The 15,805-nt window shown below is 53.9% G+C and overlaps 3 protein-coding genes across 3 annotated transcripts; 2 read left to right on the top strand and 1 right to left on the bottom strand.

Annotated features, from left to right (window-relative positions):
• Nucleotides 1-110: 110 nt before the first annotated feature.
• Nucleotides 111-4,864, top strand: SETTUDRAFT_171863 (uncharacterized protein; the record flags this gene model as incomplete). The annotated part of the gene is made up of 8 exons (XM_008029182.1): nucleotides 111-168; nucleotides 216-2,641; nucleotides 2,827-3,079; nucleotides 3,135-3,214; nucleotides 3,271-3,753; nucleotides 3,801-4,022; nucleotides 4,071-4,596; nucleotides 4,650-4,864. The coding sequence occupies 8 exons, from the start codon at nucleotides 111-113 to the stop codon at nucleotides 4,739-4,741; spliced, it is 4,140 nt and encodes a 1,379-aa protein (XP_008027373.1). The 3' UTR covers nucleotides 4,742-4,864.
• A 176-nt stretch (nucleotides 4,865-5,040) lies between these two features.
• Nucleotides 5,041-8,316, top strand: SETTUDRAFT_136956 (uncharacterized protein; the record flags this gene model as incomplete). The annotated part of the gene is given in 6 exon segments (XM_008029181.1): nucleotides 5,041-5,173; nucleotides 5,226-6,146; nucleotides 6,197-6,536; nucleotides 6,556-6,559; nucleotides 7,036-7,806; nucleotides 7,915-8,316. The coding sequence occupies 6 exon segments, from the start codon at nucleotides 5,041-5,043 to the stop codon at nucleotides 8,185-8,187; spliced, it is 2,442 nt and encodes an 813-aa protein (XP_008027372.1). The 3' UTR covers nucleotides 8,188-8,316.
• Nucleotides 8,317-9,859: 1,543 nt separating this feature from the next.
• Nucleotides 9,860-12,486, bottom strand: SETTUDRAFT_171861 (uncharacterized protein; the record flags this gene model as incomplete). The annotated part of the gene is made up of 2 exons (XM_008029180.1): nucleotides 11,645-12,486; nucleotides 9,860-11,582 (listed from the first exon to the last, which is right to left on the bottom strand). The coding sequence occupies exons 1-2, from the start codon at nucleotides 12,145-12,147 to the stop codon at nucleotides 9,860-9,862; spliced, it is 2,226 nt and encodes a 741-aa protein (XP_008027371.1). The 5' UTR covers nucleotides 12,148-12,486.
• Between the last annotated feature and the right edge of the window lie 3,319 nt (nucleotides 12,487-15,805).

Below are 15,805 nucleotides of genomic sequence, written 5' to 3'. Positions count from 1 at the left end.
ATGGTGGGATGCCCGCAGCCGTCAGTGCGAGGCGGAGACGCGGGGAAATCTCACCCAAACTCCGACCCTCGAACTTTTTTGCGACAAACCACCGCCTCAACCATCTCATCATGCGCAAAGCGTTCGGAGGGCCAAAACTGCCCATAGAGCTGCGAAATCAAATCGGAGGTATGTGAGACTCAGCATGAACATATTCGAAAGACTAAAATTGGCAGACCCGGCGAATAACAAGCAGCGCAACGGATCGCGCAATGGACCACTGAATCGCAAGGACAGACGCAAAGCCGATCGCGTAGACAAGAAGCAACAGAAGAAGCAGGTTAGAAAGCCACCACCATCATATCCTCAACATGGCCGAGCGCCGCGCCGCGAATCTCGGTCGGAAGATGAGGAGGAAGAGGAGGTAGATTGGGACAACATCGAATCAGACGCTACGCCACCGCCTGTAGAGAAAAAAGCACCAGAGAAGCCTTTGAGGGGAATACTCAAAACGAAGCCATCCGTATCAGAAGAAGCATCACCTCCGCCAGCGAAGATATCACGCGCCACAAGAGACAGACTTGCCCAGGATGATGCCGAGATTGCTGCATTAGAAAAGAGGCTAGGCGTCAAAGGCAAGAAGAAATCCAAAGGAGCGGACGACGGCCTCGATGCCATATTTGGGGACCTTGGGGATCTTGGAGAATTTAGCGATGAAGAGGATACACAGCCTACAAAGCGTAAAAGAGATGAAGATGACGACTGGCTTGCAAGTAAGAGGCGGAAAGCTTTGGGTCAGCAACCAGAGGAAGACGAGGAAGACGAGGAAGAAGCGTTCGATTCGGACGACGACTTGGACCTAGAAGAGGCGGGCTTCGATGATGACGAAGACGAAGCAGAGGATGAGGAAGAGGACGATCTAGAGTCTGAGGATGACGAAGTCGAAGATGCAGAACCAGAGCAACCTAAGATACGAGAGAATCCATACGTGGCCCCCGTAGCGCCGGATGCCCAGCCGACCAAGTATATACCGCCTGCACTTAGAGCACCGCCTTCGTCGGATGCGGAGGCTTTACAACGTCTTAGGAGACAGATACAGGGTCTCTTCAACCGTCTTTCAGAAGCCAACATACTATCCATCTTGCGCGAAATCGAGACCATCTATCAGAACAACCCCCGTGGATACGTCAACAACACCCTGGTTGACCTGTTCATTGGCATGTTGTCAGACCCCACTGCTCTCCTGGACACATTTCTCAACCTGCACGCCGGTTTCATTGCTGCCATCTACAAAGTCATTGGCCCCGATTTTGGCGCGCAAATGGTGGAACGAATTGTTGCGGAATTCGACCGACATTACGAGGGCAACAAGGGAGGCTCTGGAAAGCAGACGTCAAATTTGATGTCTGTGGTAGCAGAGCTATACACTTTCCAGGTCATTGGCAGCAACATCGTCTTCGACTACATTCGGTTCTTCCTCGAAGAGCTCACAGAAATCAACACCGAACTTCTGTTGCGAATAGTGAGGGCATCCGGTCCACAGCTACGCCAAGACGACCCGACTTCCCTCAAGGACATTGTCATTCTTCTCCAAAAGTCCGTAGCCAAGGTCGGCCAAAGCAACCTACCGGTTCGCACCAAGTTCATGATTGAGACAATCACCGACCTCAAAAATAACAAAATGAAAACTGGCATAGCATCCTCGGCAATCTCCCGAGAGCATACCACGCGAATGAAGAAGCAGCTGGGCACACTCAACTCTCGGAATCTCAAAGCGACCGAACCACTACGGGTTGGTTTGAAAGACATCAAAGATACCGAGAAGAAAGGCAAGTGGTGGCTAGTAGGAGCGAGTTGGCGCAACCAACCGGGTAATGAGGAGCCGGCCGAAGACATCAGAAAAGTTGATCGGACTACGACACATGTTGGTGACGAAGACGACGACAGCGAAGTTGATCTTTTGCAGCTTGCACGTGAGCACCGCATGAACACCGACATTCGACGGGCCATCTTCATTTCTATAATGTCGGCCACTGACTTCAAGGATGCACAAGTGCGACTGAACAAGCTCAACCTCAAAAAGTCCCAAGAAGCAGAGATACCGCGAGTCATTGTGCATTGTGCGGGTGCCGAAAAGACCTACAACCCGTACTACACTGTTCTTGCGCGCAAAATATGCTCGGACCACAAGACACGAAAAAGCTTTCAGTTTGCGCTCTGGGACATATTCAAGAGTTTAGGGGAAAAGCAAGATGGTGGTGACGACTCCGACGACGAGGATGACGAGGCGGGCAGTGACACCTCTCTTCGGAAACTTGTCAATCAAGGCAAGCTATACGGCACATTGATTGGTCGCAAAGCCATGCCTATTACCAGCCTAAAGAACCTCAACTTCGCCTACTTACAGCCGAAAACCAAGACGTTTGTTGAAGTCTTGCTTGTCACCACGATCCTGGAGGCATTGAAGTCATCCAAGACCAAAGACAAGCGCGACGAGCGGGCTGTACGCGAGGTCTTTGTGGAAGCGGACCAAGCGCCTGAAATGATTGCTGGTCTGCAGTTTTTCCTGAAGAAGACGGTGGGCAAGACGGAAATAGTCGAGAGGCCGGAAAAAGAAACCGTGCGGTGGGCGTGCAAGTCCGTCATGGACATGCTAACTAGAGTGTTGGCAACCACCACCTTGCAGGAAGACTAGACCGTTGACGAAAATACCCCTCTATTTGCATGTTTGGTAGTAGTTATCAATTTGAGTAGCGTGGTGCAAGGAGGTCGTGATGTTAAACAAATGTGAGGCAGTTTGTCAGCTTGGCGCCACCGCCCGCCCTTGACCCTACGGAAGCCGCATAGGCCTTCCCAGCCGAGCTCCGCAAAAAGCTCAACCACATCTCTCATCCCACGCCCCATCCATTGACGCCTGTCATCCCAGCCGTATACTTTACGGCTTCTTTTGGTTGCGTTCCCCCGGCTATATTCAGCATGTTCCGCTCATTGGCACCCCGCGCCATCCAACGGGCGTCGCGACCCGTCACTCGAAGCACATTCTGCGCCTCCAACATTTACTTCCAGAACCGGTTACGACGCGGATATGCGTCAGAAGCTGGTGAGTCGCATCGCCGCGAAGCGTCGGTTGGGTACATGTGCTAACTGCTGCGCAGAGGAGAAGGACCTGGTCATCATCGGCGGCGGTGTCGCAGGCTACGTCGCAGCCATCAAGGCTGGGCAGGCGGGCATGAAGGTTGGCATGATACTTCCGGATAATGGCACGAACAGAAAGTTGACGCAAGACGCCAGGTCACCTGCATCGAGAAGCGTGGCTCCCTCGGTGGAACCTGCTTGAACGTCGGTTGCATCCCCTCCAAGTCCCTCCTCAACAACTCGCACCTCTACCACCAGATCCTCCACGACACCAAGGGCCGCGGAATTGAAGTCGGCGATGTCAAGCTCAACCTTCCCGCCATGATGAAGGCAAAGGACAGCTCTGTTTCCGGTCTTACAAAGGGAATCGAGTTCCTCTTCAAGAAGAACAACGTCGAGTACATCAAGGGCACTGGCGCATTCCAGGATGAGCACACCATTGCCGTCAACCTCACCGAGGGTGGCGAGACCACCGTCCGCGGCAAGAACATTCTCATCGCCACCGGTTCCGAGGCTACACCTTTCCCCGGTCTGACTATCGACGAGCAGAAAGTCATCACCAGCACTGGCGCCATTGCCCTCCAGGAAGTGCCCCAGAAGATGACTGTCATTGGAGGTGGTATCATTGGACTGGAGATGGTATGGCGACGTTCAATTGGTTATTTGGCTATACTGACGCTGGATAGGCCTCCGTTTGGTCGCGCCTCGGCGCTGAAGTTACCGTTGTTGAATTCTTGGGCCAGATTGGCGGCCCCGGTATGGACAACGAGATTGCAAAGCAGGCCCAGAAGATCCTCCAAAAGCAAGGTTTGAAGTTCAAGCTCAACACCAAGGTTACTGCTGGTGAGGTTCACGAAGCTGGTGTCAAGGTCAGCGTTGAGGCCGCAAAGGGTGGAAAGGAGGAGACTGTGAGTTAACCTGAGCGATCCAAGCTGGTATATTGCTGACTTACCTAGCTCGACGCCGACGTTGTCCTCGTCGCTATTGGTCGCCGCCCATACACTGCCGGACTTGGTCTGGACAACATCAGCCTTGAGACTGACGAGAGGGGCCGCCTGATCATCGACCAGGAGTACCGCACCAAGATCCCCCACATTCGTGCCATCGGAGATTGCACCTTTGGCCCTATGCTTGCCCACAAGGCTGAAGAGGAGGCCGTCGCTGCCATTGAGTACATCCACAAGGGCCACGGCCACGTCAACTATGGCGCCATCCCCTCTGTCATGTACACCCACCCTGAAGTCGCTTGGGTCGGCCAGAACGAACAGGAGCTCAAGGAGGCCGGTATCAAGTACAAGACGGGAACCTTCCCTTTCACAGCCAACTCAAGAGCCAAGACCAACCTCGACAGTGACGGTATGGTCAAGTTCTTGTCAGATGCTCAGACCGACCGGATATTGGGTATCCACATCATCGGTCCCAACGCCGGTGAGATGATTGCCGAGGGCACGCTCGCTCTGGAATACGGTGCCAGCTCGGAGGGTAAGTGCAAAAAGACTGAATATGTGCTTGAACCATCACTAATGAGGATGCAGATGTTGCACGAACATGTCACGCTCACCCTACCCTTGCTGAGGCGTTCAAGGAGGCTGCAATGGCCACCTACGACAAGGCTGTTCACTACTAGATTCCCCAATTTCGGTCAGGCTTTTCTTTCATGCATCAGCGACACAATGTTCGAGCTCTCGGGCGTGCGAGCAGGGGGTTATGAAGAGTACTTTGTAGAATATATCTGATGCGTCATGCTCGCCAATCAAATGCTAGTGAATCATGTGTACGTGATGTGGAGCCGGTAGGGCTGATAACCCTGCTAGCGGCATTTGTCGCGTGCACGTAACGCGTGCGTACCGCGATTTGAAGATCTCGGATTCAATTCCACTCCTCCCTTGTCCGCTTACGTGCACACCACCCACGCCAATCACGACAATGAGTAACGACGAGATTGAGCAACGCTGCAATACGCTACGGCAAGACCTAAAAGTATGGGAGAAGAAGTTCGCGGCCGAGAACCAGGGCCGGAAGGCCGGACGCGACGACATCAAGGCCAATGCCGAGATTTGTATGCACAGAGGAGACCGGGACGTGCCGCAATCAAGCTGACAACCATGCAGCGCAAAAATACAAAGAATATAACAAACTGAGGGCTAGGCTCTCGAGCAAAGCAGCACCGGAGACACCTTCGAAACGAACAGCAAGTCGCGATGCACTCGCAGACACGGAGCGCACGTCCAAGGCTGCACCCAAGGATATAAATACCACGCCCATGAAAAGGAAGCGGGACGAAGATGATTTCTCAGAAAACGTAGATGCAGCTGAGCTCCTCTCTCCACAAGGACCTGCAGTAATCGGACCAACCCCGCAACGTGATGGCATAGTACTAGGCCTGTTCGATATGCTTCCAGCGGACACACCGAGCAAATCAAGGACCATTCTGGGGGAAGTTGGGCTGAATGTACCAAAGACACCCAGTAAGAGGTTGCATGATGAAGGGAACGAGGCCTCGCCGGAGTCGAGAGCAAGAGGCGAGAAGACACCACTATCGGCTGGAAAGCGCTTTCTATTGAACCAGTTTGTCACGCCAAAGAAGAGGAAGTTGGACGAGGAAGGGACACCATCATCTACATTGCGTGGGTTGGCTACGCCGGCCTTCCTCCGAAGAGATAATGCGCTGGGTGCGATTGATGAGGAAGACGAGAATACCCCTCGGCCCGCGCCGTGGAAGCGGCGTGGAATGGGACGTAGTCTGAGCTCTATGATACAGGCTATGAAGAAGGATGAGAATGACAGACTGGATGAAGAGGCAGACATCATGCGGGAATTGGAAATGGAAGAAGAAGGTATATCTGTGCCGAAGAAACCTAGAGCACCACAACTCTTGGTGCAAGACAGCCAAGCACCGATGCCTTTGGGTCCAGATCGAGGCTTTGAATCGGAGGACGAAAGCGAGGAAGAGCCAGAAGTTGGCCCCGATGGCAAACCGCGGAGGGTATGGAAGAAGAAGGGAATGAAGAGACAGACACGGCGGGTGATAAGTATGATCTGCTGCTCATTTCAATCAAACAAACCAACTGACTATTTGTAGTGCGTCCAAATACAGCAAAGCCCAAGCCAACACCAGCACTGCAGACGCATGACGATGACGATGCGGGAGAAGAGCAGACACGTATGCCAGAAACCCAAGTATCAGCAGATGTGGCAGACGAAGTCGGTTCAGACCCAGACGACGAATCAGACTATGCTAGTGACGTTTCACACACTCCAAAGGCGAGAAAGACGCCAGCAAAGAAAGTAGCAGAGACAAAGGAGAAGCCAAGTAAAGAAGGCATCTTCAAGACTGCTGTCCGGAAAATCAAGGCTACGGCAAATGCCAATTATCGGAGACTCAACATCAAGAGTAAAACAGGGACTGGTACAAAGGGGAAGTTTGGCAGGAAGAGATAGATTGGTTGCCCTGAACAAACTGCGTGATATCTGGCACCAGTAGAAACCCAACACATGTGTGTTTCAACTAGTTCAAGAAGCATGGCCATTTTGATTTGCCCTGGCATGATATTTGGTTAGAGGGTCTTAATAGAAGCAATCTCCATCGCTACACGACGTACGCGGCGACACAGTAGATGCCGAATCAGACTATGCAAATCACCAGTTGTATATGCACAAAGAGAAATGTCAGCTGCAGCATGGCAAACATGGACGGCGCAGTGGAAGAGCAATGTAATCGCCAATAGTATGGGGCGAGCTCTGAGACAGTGTGACCACTTGGGTCATCTGCAAAAGTTGGTGCCTGGCCTATTGTGGGATGTGAGGCTACCTTTGACATTATAATGCCCAGCATGTGCGTGATGCTTTGAGCAAGATCACCGCTGTGATTCCAGACTTTGTTGAAAAGAAATGCCGTATATTCGGTATCGAACGTTTGAGGGCTACGCCACGCCGTGGCGGTTGGAGAGCTCGCAGGCGCTAAGACCAGCAACAGCACCTCCGACACCGACGGGCCCCCGACGTAAACGACCGAAGCTTCCACTCGCCGCAACAAGCACGCCGCCGCCCATCACATTGCCCACTCGACTCACGGCACCGACACAAACCCGCCATCCGACGTCTCCATCATCTCCAACCACGAACCCCGAATCCCCACCGCACACCATGGCCGAGAAGGAGCTAGCCAGCGTGCTCCAGCAGCTCCACCAGACGCTCAAGTCGCACAACTACCAGCAATCGACATCATTACTGGGCAAAGCCAAGATAGCACTGCTGCACCTCAACGCGCTGATTCCGCAAGAAAAGACGCCGCGAAAACACCTGCAGCTGGCGCGCGAGACGCTCGAGCTGGGCGCCATCATCTCGATCCGGCTCAAGGACACCGAGTCGTTTACGCGCTACTTCCAGCAGCTGCAGCCGTTCTACTCGCTGCCCGAGGCGACGCTGCCCAAGGAAGGCAGCAATTCCAGCAAGGTCACGGGCCTGTATTTGTTGTTGCTGCTGAGCGAGGGCGACTACGCGGGGTTCCACACGCTGCTGGAGACGCTCGAGGTGGCGGCTGCACAGGCGGGATCACGGCTCGAGGCCGACGCCTTTATCCAGTATCCCGTAAGGCTGGAGCAAGCGCTGATGGAGGGCAGCTATGATAAGGTGTGGGTTGAGACCAAGAGCGAGCGGGTGCCTGGCGAGGAGTTTGGCCTATTCACCGAGGTACGTCAGACATACATCTATCTATCCATTCACATCCCAGCCCCCCATGAAATCAATAAACAAACAAAGCAAAGATAGAAAAAAGACTGGTTTGCTAACTCCTCCCAGATTCTCATCGGCACCATCCGCAAGGAAATCGCCTCATGCAGCGAGCGCGCATACCCCTCGATCCCCATTTCAGATGCCAAATCCCTGCTCTTCCTCGACTCGGAGGGCAGCGTCGTTGCCTTTGCAAACGAGTTGGGCTGGCTCGTCAAGGACGGCCGGATATACTTCCCGCAGCAGGAGGACGACTACGTCAGCAAGGATATCTTGGTTACGAGCGACCAGGTGATTGAGAATACGCTGGGTTATGCACGCGAGTTGGAGACGATTGTTTGAGGTGTGAGATGTGGATGTGGATTGTTATTAGTGGTGAGGTTAGATGCGGAACGTGTATGATTATGATGCATGAAATTAGGAGGGTTAGGAGACCAGTTTTAGTCTTTGCACTCAATCAAGAAGAAGAAGAAGTGTAATGAGTTATGATTATGTCTCTTTCTCTCTTTGTGTCTGGCTTGAGCAAAGTGACGTGTAGCACTGTATGCCGTAACCATCAATATCAAGTATCCAAGTGAGAAATGACAAACAGCCAGTCATCTCACAAGAAGACATGGGACGCAAGCAGTATCTCTGCATTACCATGCACATGTGAGAGCACTGACTGATTCATCGATTCATGGCACTTGAACAGCCAGATGGACCAAAGAGCATATTTAAATAACGTATGTATGTATTTTGGGAATTGCAGTTGTATTCAAGTGAGTAGGGAGTTATGAATAGAAGAAGAAGAAGAAGAAGAAATAAGAACCCAACAGAGAAAGAACAGAGAAAAGAGATGTACAGAAAGTATTGGCAGACAGGTAGCTAACTAACTAACTAACTAACCAGAGAGACACATACAACGCCATCTACACGAGTGCGGCTTCTGCTGTGATTTTCCATGGAAAGCACGAGTTTTGCCATTCACATAGTCATACTTGGACCTAGTAAATGTGGTAATCACCTTGCTGATTGACTAAATTCACTCGCTCACACTGACTGACTAGGTGATTTGAGGATAGTGTTGAAAAGCTGGACTGAACTGAATATATATGAAGCAGGGACTAGATAAGACGAGAAGAAGAAGAAAAAAAATCAGTACTGGAAGCAAGAACGTGAGGGCAAGACAAGACAAAAGGGCATACGAAAAGCGGTATTTCAGCCCAGAATTCAAAGAGAGATGAATAAGCAGATGACTAAGAAGAAGAAGAAAAACTCCCGCTATTATACGATTTGGTATATCCCTAAAACTAACAGAAAAAAAAGGAAAAGGAAAAAAAAAGAGACGCGAACCTAGCCCGTAAGGAAAAATCAAGCAAGCAATTAAGACAAGACCGAACCGAACTGAACTGAACTGAACCCGCGAACCCCGATATGGAAAATATCCCAGTTAAAAACTACAACAACAGCAACGACAACGACAAGCCAACAGTAACAAACACTGCCAATGTAGAATGTAAATGCCAGATCGGGGTATCCCAAGGAATTTGGAGCAACATGGTGGTGATGGTGATGGCGATGGTGATGGTAGTGGGTAGTGTGTGAAGCTCTCTGCTCTGCACTGATTTGTTCTGTTCTGTTCTGCTCTGTTCTGCTCTGTTTTGCTCAGAGACACGATAGTATGTAACATCGAGAAAGCCTCTCATCGCTTTCTCACCGATGGGCCAAGGGAAATATAAGGAAGATGGCTAAAAAAAACAAGACTGCCTAGACTATTGTGGGAGGGAAAAAAAGAAACCATGCGAATGCTTGCCAACAACTACAAGACCAAGAATGCAAAATATGGTTGCCGTATCAATTCATACGAGGAGATTCGTCATGTTTGTTTCGTTGTCGTTACATCGTGAGTGTTTGCTCGGCGGATGAGAGTGGGAACTGATGGTGGCGACGCTTCTTGGCTGACCAAGGTGAGGTGTATATGTGTATGTGGGCGCGGTGGCAATGATTGGATTGGCGATTGATCTACTCTGACTCAGGACCGATGTTCGACCGCTTGCTGCTCCCCAGTGGCGACCGCGACCAGTGCCTCTAATCGTCTCATGTCATTGTTATTGTTTGCTTGGGGAAGCGATTGACCAAGCGTCACGGGTCCCCGCTCGGAAGGCTCACGCTGCGGATGGTAGGTTGAGCTAGAACTAGAGAGGCTATGGCTGTGGTAGTGCTGATGCGGTTGCGTGTGCAAAGGATGAGGTCTTTCCATAATGGATGCTGGGGGCGCGATCTTGTGGTCTTCGACAATGACGGGCGTCTCGACGTAGCCATTGCTATGGACAATGGCCGGATGATAGTCAATCATAGTTCCTGGTGTTGGGACGCCTTCGCTGCTGCTAGAGTCCTCGGGTGACGTCCGCTGCATTGCTCTTTGCGGTTGACTGACGGGTCCATTGTACCAGGCCTGTCGTTTGTTCTTTCGCGGAGTCTCAGGCTGCTCCTGTGATGTCCTCGGCGACGAATTCATCGACGGAATCTGAATAGGTTGGAGATTAGCCAGCTGCCGACTGAAGTAGCCGTGCGGGGCTGTGGTTGGCCTTGCGCCACTCGCCCGCCCTGCGCTGCCGGGGTATTGTTGCGACCACTGCTCTCTCTGAGAGCCCGGACCAGCAATGTTTAGGCGGTCAATCTCCCATGAAATACTTGTTCTTTTGTGATGGCCTCGATTAGGTGGGGGTTCCCTGGGCGCATGGTATGTGAGTGGGCGGCCAGGAGCGTCTAGCTGCATGGGACTCGGCTGGCGTCGGGGCAACGTGGGCGGAGGAGGAGCATGATCGAAGCTTTCAATACCTGGAAGCCTCGTTGTCTGTGAGGCAGCAGGCTGTGAAGTGTACATTGGCCGTGGGGCATCTGGGGTCTGATGATAGCCCAGTCCGCTCGTCGCTGGCCGAGGGCCAGAATACGTTCCTGGATGCCAAGTGCGGCGCCTCCAGTCTGCGTCTGCATTGGTATCGCCCTTGGATTCGGAGAAGTGGGATACGGTGGGACTAGCGTATGCGCTGCTCTGTACGGAGAAAGTCGGAGGAGCGGCTGACGATTGAAGTGGTGTGATGTATGTTGGCGGGCCTTGCCCTGGAGGACCAGCAAAGGGATTGCCATTAGACGAAATCGACTGTCGGCGTCCTGGTGGGGGCGGCCCAGCCCAAGAGACTGGTCTTGAAGCCGAAGTGGCAGGCGATTGCATGGCGGAGCCAAAGCGAGCAGGGCTGCCTGTGGGTGCCGTGGAAAAGGTAGCAGAGGTCGGGGTTGTGGGCGCGTTGGATGGTGTGTCATACTCTACAGGCCCCGGACTGCCCATCATGGGCGGGTCGTATGCATTCACAGTGTTGAGCGACAAGCGCGCTCTTGCACTCGCACCACCATCACTAGCCATTGCGAGAGGCGGGGGCCTGCGGCGAACATCTGGCGATTGAGCTACGCTTACACTTGACATGGTGGACGTGATGCTAGAAGCTGACAAATTCCTGCTGTGGCCGCGGCTGTGTCCGCCTGTGCTGCCCAGCGTGTTTGCCCGCGAGCGGTTCCCTGGCGGGCGTACGCGATCGGTTCGTATTTGTCGCTGAAATCTCGTGCCTGTGGCCGCCAGTGATTCTGAGGGAATGTCTTCGTTGACGTGGACGGTTTGTGCATGCTGCCGGAGATTGTCGAGGCGCGAGAAGCGTCTTGAGCAGTGACACTGAAAGGGCCGTTCTCCGGTATGCTTACTGTGGGACTGTTAGGAAAGTCACACAACAGACAGTAGAGAGAAAGAAAGAAAAAAACATACCGAATGTGACGTGCCAGATGTTCGCTCCTGGTGAAGCTCAGATTGCAGGGCGGAAAGTCTGTGCAGAAGAATCGCTGGCCCTTCTTCTTCTTGGACGGGCGATTCGAGTCGCTCGTCACGCTCTCGTTGTCGGAAGCCTCTTTTTCTTCGTCGCCGTCACCCATGTGTACATCTTGCGCAGATGCTGTCGATTGCGTTGGCTTGTGCGATCCCTCTCTACTCCGCTCGCTCTTGTTGGAAGCCGATGGTGTTTCGCTCACTTCGCGGCCGGGGGTAAAGGGCGAGGTTGGCAGCGGTCGCTGGCCAGCGAGCCCGGCGGCAAAGGTATTGCGCGTTGGGGTTTTGGCGGAGGATTCGTCTGCACGAATCTCCTCGGCAGCCTTTGATTCTGCAAAGAATCTGCTCGTCGGTCGGGGTGTCGTGGGCGTCGTCTCGTCGCCTGGACGCGCTTGGGGCGGCTCCGGCACGGGCAAGGCGGTGTTGACTGCTTGGAAGCTCGACATGTTTTGGGAGGAGATGACGGCTCGCAAGTGCGTGTGGGTTGGATATGTGGTGCGCCCAAGTTACAGTGAGGGCAGCGGCGGCGGCGGTGGGCGCGTAACCAATTCACGGGCGTGCACAACAACAGGGCACGCTTCAGCGACAGCGGCAGGCGGTATCAGAGTGGAAGGCTGATGCAGGCGCAGGACCCAGCTCGATGGTTTGGCAGGGCGCAATCAGGGTGGTTGTGCGGGTGGTTCCTGAAGCGGGAGTAAGAAGGCTGAAACGGGATGATGACGAATAGAGAGCGGCGTTGCAACAACATCCGGGCGCAGCCTCCAGCGAGCGAGGACAAGGAAGCGGTTCAGAGAGAAGGGGCGCGCGCGTGCATGTGCTTAATATGGCTTTTTTTTGGGGGGGGGGGTGGAGGTAGTGTGGTCGGCGGGCTCTCGGGCGGGTGCGTGTATTTGTTATGGCGTGGGCGTTTGGTGGGCGGACCAGGTGTTGCGAGGGTTGAGCAACCACGGATGCTCGGAGTCTGGCTGGGGGGGTTGATAAGACGCGGTCGGAAGCCTCAGGTGGCGGGGAGCGTCGTGGCCCCTCGTAGACGCCGAGAGGGCGAGACGCACAGGTGCGCGCGCAGCAACGGGCGGTAGCGAGGATGAGAAGGGAGCGCGGCCGAATGCGGCTCTTGGTGGGTTAGGTTGGGGGGTTGTGTGGAGGGGGAGAGGGAGGGAGGGAGCACGAGGTGGGAGGGATGGAGGGAGGGAGGGATGGAGGACAGGGCAGGCACGGCAGAGCGTCGAGGGCAGCGGGGAGGAAGGAAGGGCGAGCGGGTGAGAGGTGAGAGGTGAGAGGTGAGAGGTGAGAGGTGAGAGGTGAGAGGTGAGAGGTGAGAAGTGAGAGGGTGAGAAGATGAGAGGGTGTGTGTGTGTGGGTGCGTGTATGAGGGAGAGGGGGGGGGAGTGTGGACAAAGTCACGATTGCGTCGCGGCTAGATGCGAGGAGGGGTTGGTGGAGCTGGTGGTAGGAGTAGTGGCAGCGGTAGTAAGGCACAGGACTGGGAGGGCGTGTTAGCCCTGGACTCGACGGGCCTGGCAAGAAGGCTGGGGTTTTAGTGAGTGTGTACATAACGCTAGCTGGGTGTAGACTGCGACGACTATGACGGCTCTGGCTACGGCCGACATGGGCGGGCTTGTCTGCAGATCCCTGGCCCGCCCATGGCCTGGTGCTGCTGATGCTGCTGATGCTGCTGATGCTGGTGCTGGTGCTGGTGCGGTGCTGTGCTGTGCTGGTGCTGGCGGCCAGTGTATCCAGGGCGACGCAAGCGCAGGCAGGCACCGGCACAGGCACCGGCACAGGCGTCAGACAGCGTGTAGGGCCTGATGGCATGGTGAGAAAAGGCGGGCGAGGGCGAGTCAGCAGCTGCAGCGGCAGTGCCTATGACATAGTATGACTTATTAATAATGCTGCTGCTGCTGCTGCGACGGCTACCACTATGACTACCACGACGGCCGCCGCGCATAGCACGTAGATGCATGGAGCGTACATGTATGTGTGTGGTAGTATATATGTGTGTGTGCATGTGTGTGTATGGGCGTGGGTGGGCGCGACAAGGCGCCTTTCACGTGCCACGGCGGCCAAGGCACCTTTGCACACTTGCACACACAAGGCCTTGGAGCCAAAAGAGCGCCGGTCCCAAACAGAGGCGATATTAAGCAGCAGCAGCAGCAGCAGCAGCATTCGATATGCCAGTGCCAGTGCCAGTGCCAGTGCCAGTGCCAGTGCCAGTGCCAATGCCAAAGCAATCACGGCGGCGCAGCGCAATTGGCGCAAGCGTGCAAAGCGGCCCATGGCTGCTGCAGGCTAAGGCGGTGCGAGGGCGAGACGGAGCGGCGATGCAAGGGGACGATCCACTCCCCCAAGTCGTGTACCTTTGTACCTTGCCGAAGCGAACGACTAGCATCCGTGCTTCCCTTCCCCGTGACTCGACACACGCACACGCACGCACACACACACACACACACACATGCATATGCTACCCAAAACACCAACAGAGCCCACGCCCCGCCACGCACACACAACACGTCTACCGCCGCCCATGGACTGCCCCGACTGCGCCAAGAAGAGCACGAAGACGGCGACGGCGACGGCGAAGAAGATGAAAAACACACCACCCGCCCCCTCCCTCTCTTACCCTACCCTACCCTACCCGCTCCGACCTACTAGCATACTCGACTCCACACAGGCAAACCACAAATGCAAAGAAAAAGGTCATCTGCGCCTCCCTCAGCGCCACCAGTACCATATTCCTCGTTTCTTTTTTCCCCTCCCCTCTCTCTCTTACTTTCCGCCTTGCGACACTTACACACACTACACTACACTACCACTACCACTACCCCTCCCTGCCAACGCTCCGATCGACGCCGCTTCCACCCTCTAGCTCGCTCGGTCTCTCTCTCTCTCTTCCCCCCACACACACAAACCATGCCGGTACTCTCTCCCCTTCTTCTTCTTCTTGACACGTTACCCGCATCAACCCCCAAGACCCCACGCCTGCTACCATTGCATGCACAAGCACTATATATACAACAACATCAATGCAAGAAGAAGCTTTTTTGCTACCAGGTCCGCTGCACATAATCCATCAAGTAAATGCCCATGTCACTGCACAACAACAACAGCAACAACAACAAACAACAAAAAAAATAAACTCCCCGCCCTGCCCTTCCGTCGTCACACACATAGTAATATTAGTATGCGAAATAATATAATGCCATAGCTAAGCAAAAAAAACTTTTCTTGGCTGTCTGCCTGCGGTGCGTGCTTGCCACAATGTGTGCGCATCTCACCCTCCCCCACACACACCCCGGCGTTACGCGGAAATATTCAAGCCAAAGCTGTCGCCTAGCTGTGCATAGAAGAAACCCCCCCCCCCCATTTTACCGCCATCGCCGCCATGGTGTTGAGGGGCAAAAAAAAAGTGTGTGTGTGTGAGAGAGAGAGAGAGAGAGAGAGACGGCAATGCCCATTACTCGCTCGCTCGCTCACACCACACACGCATAAGCACACACACAAACACACACACACGCTGCACGCTGCACGCTGCACGCACCGCCGCCGCCGCCACCGCCACTTGCGCTTGCACTTGCACTTGCACTTGCGCTAGTGCCAACCCAGGGTCGCTGTCGCTGTCGCTGTTGCTGTCGCTGTTGCTGTTACTGTCGCTGGGCAGAGAGAGAGAGAGAGAGAGAGAGAGAGGGGCAAAGCGATTGTGACTGGGTTGTTGCTTATCTTTCTCCAGACTATCCATTTCCATACTACCACTACCGCCACTTCCACTTCCTGCTCCTGCTCCTGCCATGTGACGCAACTTTACTCACGATCACATGGCCATGGCCCGCACACACACAACGCTTACTACTACTACTACTACTACTACTACTACTACTACTACTACTACTACTACCACTACCACTACGCTGATTCCATATTTTTTTTGGCTACTACACTACCAGCTACCGCCCTCCCACTTGCACTCTCCTCAGTGCAGCAGCCCCTCAGACTTAGGTTCGCATCCTCACTTAAGTCTCTCTCACGCACTAATTTTTCGTTTTTTTTTTGAAATCAATTTTCTTTTTTCTTTGTTCCAAGATCCCCCCTCCCCCTCCCCCTCCTCCT

The sequence above is a fragment of the Exserohilum turcica genome (assembly GCF_000359705.1).
Source record: "Exserohilum turcica Et28A unplaced genomic scaffold SETTUscaffold_3, whole genome shotgun sequence".
Classification (NCBI taxonomy): domain Eukaryota; kingdom Fungi; phylum Ascomycota; class Dothideomycetes; order Pleosporales; family Pleosporaceae; genus Exserohilum; species Exserohilum turcicum.
This window is presented reverse-complemented; position numbering and strand designations above follow the sequence as displayed.